This window comes from Pangasianodon hypophthalmus, chromosome 20 (genome assembly GCF_027358585.1).
Source record: "Pangasianodon hypophthalmus isolate fPanHyp1 chromosome 20, fPanHyp1.pri, whole genome shotgun sequence".
In the NCBI taxonomy this organism is placed as follows: domain Eukaryota; kingdom Metazoa; phylum Chordata; class Actinopteri; order Siluriformes; family Pangasiidae; genus Pangasianodon; species Pangasianodon hypophthalmus.
Window position 1 is genome coordinate 10202600 of NC_069729.1, and position 11180 is coordinate 10213779.

The window sequence follows — 11180 nt, forward strand, 5'->3', positions numbered from 1 at the left end:
CAAAACGGAAAGGGTAGGACCTTATTGAACATCACGTGCTCGTTTCTGATTGGACACGGGGTATGACTATCAAAGTGAAAAGGAACTATGCTTTTTCAGTCTGCTATTATCTTAGCCTAGCGAACACGGTTGAATGATTTAAGTTCAGCTGTTTCACAAATTGAAATGTTTTGCCCTTATTGTGGCAAAAGCTTTGAAGCCGTTCGAAGCCTCACTGCGGTTAAGCCAGCCGCTTTTCCTGAAACCACGGCTAATCTAGCAGCACGTAAACTTTGATGGGCGCGGCTTTTAGACACTTAGCGGTAATATTGCCGAATTCAGAAAGCGCGCGTCCACAAGCTCTTACACAATCAAAACAGCTTGACCTTCTACAAAACGACCATTTTAAATAAATCAGCAACAAAACAAACTTAATAGCGCTTTCTGTGATGTTCAATAAGCACCTACCCTTTCCGTTTTGAAAAACAGCCGTAAAAAAAAAAAAAAAAAAAAAAAAAATCCATGTGTTAACTACATTTAAACTGAAAAAAAAAAGTTTATATCATATTCTGAAGGAAAGTGGCTTACCCTTTGTCAAGACCGACTGAAAGCCATTATTAATGACATATTTTTTAAGTTGGGAATACATATTTTCTTTGGTTTAGGCCTTTATTTTCATAATCAGTGACATGATTAAAACAATATTTATTTTTTGTATAATTATTCATGGCATCAGTAAATCTCATTTCATTAACAAGTCTTGAAAATTTTTTTTTTACACCAACATATTCTAATACTCAGTTAAAATTTAATGTTGGCCTGAGTAACATTCCATACAATTCTTACAGCAACAACAATAACTGTGTTTGGACATTTCTAAATAGTTTCCATAGTTTCTTTTCTAAAAAAAAAAAACACCACTAGAATGTAAATAACATTTTATATTTCTTGCAGTAGCATATTATTATTATTATTATTATTATTATTATTATTATTAATCATCATCATCAGTCTCAAAAATGATATGCAAATGGTGTATCATAAATAAACGGTATATATATATTTTTTTATGAAGCATCTTAATAATCAGGTGAATAATGTATACAGTGAAACTACAGAATCTGTAGTCTGCATACTGAGTAATGTTCTATTTTTCACTGTCTACATTATTCACCTGATTATTAAGATGCTTCATTAAAAAAAACATTTAATGCATATAAAATCCATCATTTAATCATACTTGTGGGGGTGTTTCATGCATCCTTTATATCCTTTCACCTTTCCTCACTCCACTATCTTGAAAAATGATTAAATTCTAAATATCTGTAAATGATTTAGATTAACTTTATTTTGTTCAAGTAGAACATCTTATGTATATATGCATCATAAATATGTGTAAAAAAATCTAGTCAAAGCATTTTTTTTTACCTCACAATTTTCAAGTTCAACTTCCTGTTTGATGATGGCCACATCTCCTGAGTCATGTTAATTCTATCAAGCAGTTCCACTGTATGGGCTCAGTAAGTTTTGACAGTCACTCATCAGACAAGAAAATAAATTCTGCTAAGTTTAACTGTCCCAGTTTACCGGAATTAAAAAAAAAAAAAAAAAAAAAAAAAAACACAATGTACAGCACAGGCGTTCAATATTTCGATACTAGCGTTTTGACAAAATTTTACTGCCATTAAGAAAGAGAATAAAGATTATAATGTTTGCATACAGAAATTTTTGGTTTTCACATCTTCTGACACTGGGGCCAGCGAAAGGTTTAATTATGAATTATGAGCATTTTTGGACAAGTCTTTTAAAATGTGTTAAGAAATTAAAGGTAAGAAGATAAGTTGTGCGCATGCGCAGCGGAAATCGCAGCGGAAGAGGACAAGAGTAACGCTTCAACAAAAGCCTAGCCGGTACAGCTTCTTGATGAAAAACTGTTTTGTTTAGAATACTATTCTGATACATTCTGCCCTAAAGATGCCTTCCCTAGACAGTAAGTTGACTAAACTAATTTACCTAAGAGGTTAAAAAAAGTCTCTATATGTTAGGTATCACGTACGCTAGCTAGATAGCTAACTAGTTAGCCTGTGAAGGTGTGGAGAGAATCTGCTGCTCTTAATTTTAACCAGTAAAATAAACAGGAGTTTGTACACTGGAGGAGATGTTTTCTGTATTTAAGTATTTTATATCTACTTTAGCTCGTTTTTCATTTTCATCTATCTGTCAGTATAATGTATACTGATTGACTATGTCGTTAAAGGTACATATGAATTGTCATTCTTCACTCAGTTTTTTTTCTTGGCAGCTTTACTTGTTTATGAATTTAAAAGCATGTGTTTAAGAAATATTTCTCCTTCGTTTCCTCAGTACATGTTATGTTTACATGAATAAGGGGAATCAGAGTGAATATGAATAAGATGGAGACGACGGACTCACCTGTTATCACGTCTTTACATCAGAGCGATAAAAATGAAAGGCAATCTGAAAATAATTTAGACAGTATTTCAGAGGTGGAAGATCTCATAACTCTCCCAAGAATGGAAAGAGGTAAAGAGACAAAGCTGATAGACAGTTCTTCAGAAGACAATTTAAACCCAAAATATCATCCTGTGGACATTAAGAAAGAAGAGACTGTTGTGTTTGATGTATCAGAAACTGGTAAACCTTCGGAGGACAATGGCCATGAAGACTCTGGTGAATTTGTTGTGGCCATGTTAGCTCGAGGAAACCTGGAAGAGCAGGGTGTGTGCACAAAGAGAATTTCATCCCCTCTCTCAGAAACTCCCCTAGAGGCTTCTTCTCACTGGGACGAGGATGTGACTGCAGAGAGCTGGAGACAGCACCGGAAGCATGTTTTTGTTCTGAGTGAGGCCGGGAAGCCCATCTACTCCCGCTACGGCAGTGAGGAAGCCCTCTCCTCCACCATGGGTGTCATGATGGCTCTGGTGTCCTTCATTCAGAGTGGGGACAATATCATTCGTTCTGTCTACTCAGGTATTGACCTTCTACATGGAGTGAAATTAATCAATGCAACAGTCATAAATTGATTTTTATCACCTAAAAAGAAAAAGAAAACTGGTATGTAAACAATATTTAAAAATTGTGTAAATCATTTAATGGGCTAGCAAGGTTTTTTTTTTGCATGTAACTCTGATACTTAAGGTATCAGAGTTATCCTCCTCTACCTCATTATCATTTGCATATTAACTATAGGCGTTCCCCAGATTCTGAACAAAGTTGGTCACATATCGAACACAGGCTACTCAAATCACATCACATTATATTGTAACATAGCAGATTCAGTGGTATCAAATATCAGATCTTTGCCTTTGCATCATATCCTGTGGGACAGCAAGTGATTTTATTTTAAATGATGCTGCTGTTTCTTCTTCAACTGATAATTGCTGTTTTTAACCCTTCTATCTGACACTCTTGTGCTATAGATGAGCATACAGTGGTCTTCATGCAGCAGGGGCCTCTGGTGCTTGTCTCTGTCTCTAGCACCCGTCAGTCCGAGCAGCAGCTACGTAATGAACTGCTTTATGTCTATAACCAGATTGTGAGTATGCTCACCCAAGCCAGCATCACCCGCATCTTTGAGCACAAGAAGAACTATGACTTGCGCCGATTGCTAGCTGGCTCAGAGAAGATCCTAGACGGTTTACTAAACTTGGTTGACTTTGACCCTAGTTTCTTGCTCTCAGCCGTGCACTGTCTACCTATTGCCTCTTCATTCAGAGACTCTCTTAGCCAGATACTTCAGAAAGCCATCACTCCCAACCTAGTCTTCTCTATCCTCATTGCCAAGAATCAGCTGCTCACCATTGCGCAGGAGAAGATGGTGATTGAGGATGCTAAGCTGGATCCCTCTGACCTTCACCTCCTGCTCAATCTTATTGGTGCCTCCTCTGCGTTCCAGGCCGGTGAGATCTGGACCCCAATCTGCCTGCCCAGCTTTAATCCTGACTGTTATTTTTACACCTACATATCCTACCTGGACCCACCTGCGTGCACAGTGTGCCTGCTGCTGCTCTCCACGGACAATGAGGCATTTTATGCAGTGGCAGAGTGCAAGAGGAAGATTGAAGAAGCCATGCAGGCCCAAAATGCTTTGACCTCCATTGCCAAAGCTCAGTCCTACAGTGTTAGTCAGGTGGGAGTGTCTGATCTCCGTCACTTTATGTACAAGCCTTTTGATGTTCCAGACAACCACCATCAGCTAACACAGTTCACCAGGTAAACTCAACTGAATTGACATAAAAACACCAAATATTCATTTTCAGTTTCTTCTGCAGACACATTGAAGTCAGCACAGGGTCTGGTTTACTCTTGCCAGTGAATAACTTATATTCAAGCTTGTTTTATATCAGAAACTTTTTTTTTAGTAATTTGTGTGGACAATACTTCTCTCATCATTGTAAACTATTTTTCAGTGTTTTTGTTGGCATTAGAAGTGTGGCACTTTCTGATGCAGTCATGTGAAATACAGTATATGGCAATACATTTGTGGATACCTGACTATAACACCCATAGGTGCTTTTTGAATATTCCATTCCAAACTTAGTCCTCCATTGCTGTTATAATAAGCTCCACTCTTCTAGGAAGCCTTTCCATTAGATTTTGGAGTGTGGCTGTAGGGATTTGCTCAGCCACAAGAACAATAGTGATGTCTGGCACTGATGGGGTGCTGTCAGCATTCCTGTTCATCCTAATGGTGTTCACTGGGGTTGAGATCAGGGCCTTGTGCAGGCCACTCAAGTTCTTCCACACCAACCTTGGCAAATCATGTCTTCATGTACCTCTCTTTGTGCACAGAGGAACATGTTTTAGACCCCTTAGCTCCAGTGAAGGGAATTTGTAATGCTACAGCACACACAGACATCCTTTACTAGTGGCAACAGTTTGGGGAAGGCCCACATATGGGTGTGATAGTCAGGTATCCATATAGTTTGGCCATATAGTGTATTTGTAATTTATATTCTTTTGTGTCCTCCTGCACCACTTTCCCGCTTTTGGGATTATATTTTCCAGAAATTCCTGAAGAGGATTTTTTTTGTATCTGACCTTTGAACAGCATTGGAATGTGTCCTGTTCCACTTCATTGTGCCTAGCCATAATCACATGAATTTTACAGTTAAACTGTACAAAAATTAAAGGCACATCACTTCTTAATTTGTACATTTCTGTGGTTAGTGACCACGATGACTTTATTGAGAGCTGTCTCCTTAAAATCCACAAGATTTAGTTTTAACCAGGCTGTACTATGCCTTTTGGTGGTTGAACTGAAAATTGCACACATTTTCTAATGCTAATGCCAGTAATTCTATATAAAATGGAGACAGATGAACTGAGTTTGCCAAGCGTGTCCTGTGCACTGGGATCACATTTCTGTTTGCTTGTGGCTCTTAGCCCAGAGATGGAAGCTCCTTACGACAGTGAGGAGGAGAAGATGAGGCTGCTGGACCTTTACAGAGATATGCATGGCCGCATACACAGCGCTTCACGCCCTCTTAAACTCATCTACCGTGTGGCAGCACGAGAGACCCTGCTGGCCTGGGTATGATGTCACTGATTATTAACAATTACCCGAGTCCTACAACATACTGGTCTTGTCTGGTTGCTTTTATGCAGTCTCATGTATCCCAGTTGTCGGTTTGCCTTTTCATCAAGAGATATATTGGTTAATGAGCTTTAGTCCATGTCTCTGGTGAATTCACTAATCAGAAACTGTGGATTAATTTTCTATAACAGCAGCGCTGACAGTTCTGGTCTACAGTTTCCTCCAAAAGTATTGTAAAGGCAAGGCCAATTCTTTTGTTTTTGCTACACACGAAAGACATATGGTTTTGAGATCAAAAGATGAATATGCTTTCATTTACATAGAGATGCGTTACAACTTAAAACATGGCACCTTCAGTGGCAGACCACCTGATTTTTAGGTGAGCAAAAGTATTTGAACAGATAGTCAAATAACACTTAACAATAAATAAGTAAATAACACTTTATTTGGTTGCATATCTCTTGCTTGCAATAACTGCGTCACATAACAGCAAGCGACTCGCTGACATCACCAAACTGTTGCATTCTTCATTTGTAATGATTTTCCAGGCTTGTATTGCTGCTTCTTTCAGTTGTTGTTTGTTTTGGGGGCTTTCTACCTTCAGTCTCCGCTTCAGGAGGTGAAATGCATGTTCAGTTGGATTAAGCTTTTAGACTGGCCGAGCCTGGAAATTGACTTGGCCAGTCTAAAAACTTCCACTTTTCCCTGATGAAATCCTTTGTTGTGTCGGCGGTGTGTTTTGGGTCATTGTCTTGCTGCATGATGAAGTTCCTCCCAATTAGTTTTGATGCATTTCTCTGTAAATTGGTAGACAGAATGTTTCGTCTGCCGCTACTATCATGAGTTACATCATCAATAAATTTTAGTGAACCCGTTCCAGAAGCAGCTGTGCAAGCCCAAGCCATAACACTACCTATGACATTAGCTCATATATTTTGGATCATGAGCAGATCCTTTCTTTCTCCACATTTTGGCCTTTCCATCACTTTGGTAGAGGTTAATCTTTGTTCCAATACTTTTGTGGCTCTCTATTTCTTTGCAAATTCCAATCTGGCCTTCAGATTCTTATTGCTGATGAGTGGTTTACATCTTGTTTTATGGCCTCTATATTTCTGCTCTCAAAATCTTCTTTGAATGGTGGATTGCCACTGCCCTGTGGAGGTTGTTGGTGTCACTTACTGTTGTTTTTGGGTTTTTCTTTACAGCTCTGACAACGTTTACCATCAACTGCTGTTTTCCTTGACTGACTTGTTTGATGTCTGGTTGTTAGTACACCAGTGGTTTCTATCTTTTTCAGGACATTCCAAATTATTGTATTGGCTATGCTCAATGCTTGTGCAGTGGCTCTGATAGATTTTCCCTATTGTCTCTGCTTCAAAATGGCTTGATTTTCTCCCATAGGCAGCTCTCTGATCTTCATGTTGGTTTATCCTTTTTAACAACAAAGCAAAACCCAGGGCTCAAACTAAGAGTAGCCATTCGGAGCTATTAACTGGTTAAAATGGCTGGCTTCAAACTAAAGGTGCCACGTTCCAAATTTTTTTTTTATCACATCTAGATGTAAATATAAATGAATGAAAGCTAAAATTCTGATCTATCAGCTCTTATTCATGGCTTCTTCAAATCCAAATGTCTTCACTGTATAGCAAAAACTAAAGTATTTTATACACTGATCAGCCCATAACATTAAAACCACTACGGGTGCCGTGAATAACATGGATTATCTCGTTAGTGGCACTTGTCAAGGGGTGGGATATATTAGGCAGCAAGTGAACAGTCAGTCCTTGAAGTTGATGTGATTGAAAGCAGGAAAACTGGGCAAGTGTAAGGATCTGAGTGACTTCTTCCATCAGGATAATATGCCCTGCCACACTGCCAAAATTGTTCAGGAATGATTTGAGGAACATGACAAAGAGTTCAAGGAGTTGACTTGGTCTCCAAATTTCTCAGATCTCAATCCGATGGAGCATCTGTGCTGGACAAACAAATCAGATCCATGGAGGCTCCACCTTGCAACTTGAAGGACTTAAAGGATCTGCTGCTAATGTCTTGGTGCCAGATACTACAGCACACCTTCAGAGGTCTTGTGGAGTCCATGCCACGACACGTCAGAGCTGTTTTGGTGGCACACGGGGACATACACAATATTAGGCAGGTGGTTTTAATGTTATGGCTGATATATTGGTGTATATTTCCAGAGTTATAATGTAAACTATAATAATATAATGTAAAGTAAAATAAATTAAAAAAAATTAAACACAATTATACACACACACACACACACACACACACACACACACACCGCTCAGCCATAACGTTAAAACCACCTGCATAATATTGTGTAGGTCCCCTTGTGTTGCCAAAACAGCTCTGATCTGTTGAGTTTGCAGTGTGGCAGGGTGCATTATCCTGCTGAAAGATGCCACTGCCATTAGGGAATGACATTGCCATGAAAGGGTATACTTGGTCTGCAACAATGTTTAGGTAGTGGGTACGTGTCAAAGTAACAGCCATATGAATGCCAGGACCCAAGGTTTTCCAGCAGAACCTTGCCCAGAGCATCACACTGCCTCTGTCAGCTTGCCTTCTTCCCATAGTGCATCCTGGTGCCATCTCTTCCCCAGATAAGCAACGCACATGCTCCAGTTCTGTTCATACACATCAAGCTGAGATGCACGGTGTGTGCTAACACCTTTCTATCATTGCCAGCATTAACTTTTTCAGCAATTTGTGCTACAGTAGCTCTTCTCTGGGATTGGACCAGACAGACTAGCCTTCGCTCCTCATGCCCATCAGTGAGCCTTGGGCGCCCGTGACCCTGTCACCGGTTCACCAGTTGTCCTTCCTTGGACCACTTTTGGCCGGTCCTAACCACTGCATACCGGGAACACCCCACAAGATCTGCCGTTTTGGAGATGCTCTGACCCATCTAGCCATCACAATTTGGCCCTTGTCACGGTCACTCACATCCTTACACTTGCCCATTTTTCCTGCTTCCAACACATCAACTTTGAGAATTGACTGTTAATTTGCTGCCTAATATATCCCACCCCTTGATGGGTACCATTGTAACAAGATAATCAATGTTATTCACTTCACCTGTCAGTGGTTCTAATGTTTATATATATATTTATATATATATTATATATATATATATATATATATATATATATATATATATATATATATATATATATATATATATATATATAACATACACACACACAATATACTCCAATATACTGTGGCATTACAACATATATATATATATATATATATATATATATATATGTTGTAATGCCACAGTATATTTTAGTTGCCATGGAGCTTCCAGCTCTAATCTGAGGTTATTTACATCCAAATCTGGTACAAAGTTTAGGAATTACAGCTTTTTATATGTGCTCCCCTCTTTTTAAGGGACCAAATGTAATTGGACAAACTAACAATCATAAAATAAACTGCCATTTTTTAAATACTTGGTTGCAAATCCACTTTACTTAAGGATTCTTTCAAGAATTCACAAAAGGTTTCCTATGCTTAAAGGTTTCCAGCTCTTTTGAAATCACTGTTAACTTTGCGCTTTTTGTCTCTAGCCATGACTACATATCATTCTCTAAATTAATTTCCAGGTGTAGTCAGCGAAAAAAAGGCTCTTGCATTTTAGCTAATGATGTTAACACAGTCTGCTGCCACCATCAGGTGAGAAGAGACATCTGTCCGCTGGCTGCATTTGACCCTGGATACTGAACCTTTCTGTTCAGTAGCTAACATTTATGCAAAGAGTCTCCAGTGTCAGTGACACGGGAAAGTCTTCAGTACAAAGGAGTTTACACTTTGTGGTTCCTCAATAACATGACAAGCTCCTCTTATCTTCGAGAGAGAGAAAAAAGACAGGCTACTGAGGAAAATGCTGCTGGTTTAACATGAGTGAGAGGAACTAAGAGGAACTAACATTAAATGTAACTATAAATGGACAAAATTTATTAATAAATAATAAATGTTTGTTGTGGTACCAAAGAAATAACAAGCTTCGGGATGTGCTGTTATAGGAAAATAATCCACTTCAGAGTGGTAACTCCTCTTCACCGTCTGCTGTGTGTTATTCTTTACTTAATTATGATTCTAATCATTGCTGTGAGTCAGTAATTCCTATATAACTGACTAACATCACTTTCAAAATAATACCTAGATTTCATTGGTAAATGTAAAATGATTGAGCGAGTGGTTTAATTTTTTTCACTACAGGTTACAACCAAATTTGAGCTGTATACTTGCTTTAGCCCTCTTGTAACAAAGTCCTGTGCCATCAACGCTATTACGAAACTGCTGCGGTGGGTGAAGAAGGAGGAGGACCGTCTCTTTATACGATATCCCCCGAAGTACTCAACCACACCCAATGCAAGCAAAAGCTGAGAGTGGTGCTCAGTTGAACTCTGCTAATAATGATGTCCTCTGTGTCAGAACTGACAATCAGCACTCCGTTTCAGATGGATATGGATCATGCTGAGCACTAAATTCTGCCCAGTACCTCAGCAGCACAGGAGAAGTCTTTATTACTTTTGTTATTAATAGTAATGTTTGAAATATTGCAGTCCTAACTTAACATGTCTTTGGATGATGGAATCAAGTAGGTGCTTGATTTCTTGATTTTGTACAAAGATTATCGTGAATCAAATTAATCAAACATTAGGCTCCATGTTATCACTTTAAAATGCTGATGTTCCTTTATTAGAACAGGAGCTGAAAAAATGTGTTCTGTCTCCATATTAACATTAATTTAATTTGAATAATTAAATAGCGGCATTGTCTTAAACCTTTTTCATGTCAGTGTGTTCTATAAAATTGAGCTGTTTGACAGTTGGCTAGTTTGAATAAAAAAAGATATTTTTAAAGAGACACCAGGAGTGGCCACTAGGCTTGTGTAATATCAGTGAATAACAATATTATTGTCCCTACATGATATTATATTGCCAGGATATCCAGTGATGTTTATTGCACAGAGATTAAATAGGCCTTAAACGAAGTGTCAGATCTAACACTTTAAAATAATGTTAATGGTAAGGATAATTTAAAAAAGTGATCATTTTTTTTTCTTTTTGACTGGCACTTTCCTGCTCAACATTGAGCTGCAAAAACTGAGAAAATGTTGGCAGTGTGGATATTAGACAACTGATATTTAAAAGGATTACATTGAAATGTGTGGTTTTTTTTTTTGGTTTTTTTTTGTTTTTTAGCAGTTTACTGCACATTACTGCAGAATCACTTGAAAATACACCATCCAGCTGAGTTTTTGTGATTGCCACAGTTCCAAACTTCATAGCTGGTAATAATATTATGCCTCCCCTACTGTTGTTAAACTGGAAATTGTGGAAATGCTTGTTTTCCTTTGTTTTTGTTTTTTTTTAGGTTAAATGGTTCTGGAAGATTGTGTTTGTCATGCTACTATAAAACGAAAAATCAAGATCAGGAAAAATCAACATAGCACGAGTCTAGTGGCCAACATTTAATGTATTACCCTTGAATTAACCTGTCTACTCCCAACCAGATTTCCAAGACAAAAAAAAAAAAAAACAGATCAAAATCTCAGTTCTGTAATTGGTGTTGTAGCTTAGGCATACAGGTAAAAGGCATTATTTAAAATTTA

General features: G+C 38.1%; 1 protein-coding gene across 2 annotated transcripts; it reads left to right on the forward strand.

Moving 5' to 3' along the window:
• The first annotated feature begins 1667 nt into the window (after positions 1-1667).
• mon1bb (MON1 secretory trafficking family member Bb) lies at positions 1668-11142 on the forward strand. Of its 2 annotated transcripts, none has more exons than XM_026935543.3 (5): positions 1668-1889; positions 2344-2970; positions 3420-4212; positions 5386-5533; positions 9782-11142. In XM_026935543.3, the coding sequence occupies exons 2-5, from the start codon at positions 2385-2387 to the stop codon at positions 9947-9949; spliced, it is 1695 nt and encodes a 564-aa protein (XP_026791344.1). In that variant the 5' UTR covers positions 1668-1889; positions 2344-2384; the 3' UTR covers positions 9950-11142. The 2 variants fall into 2 exon arrangements, with proteins under 2 accessions (XP_026791344.1, XP_026791343.1); XM_026935542.3 differs by having other exon boundaries at positions 1672-1969.
• Positions 11143-11180: the final 38 nt, after the last annotated feature.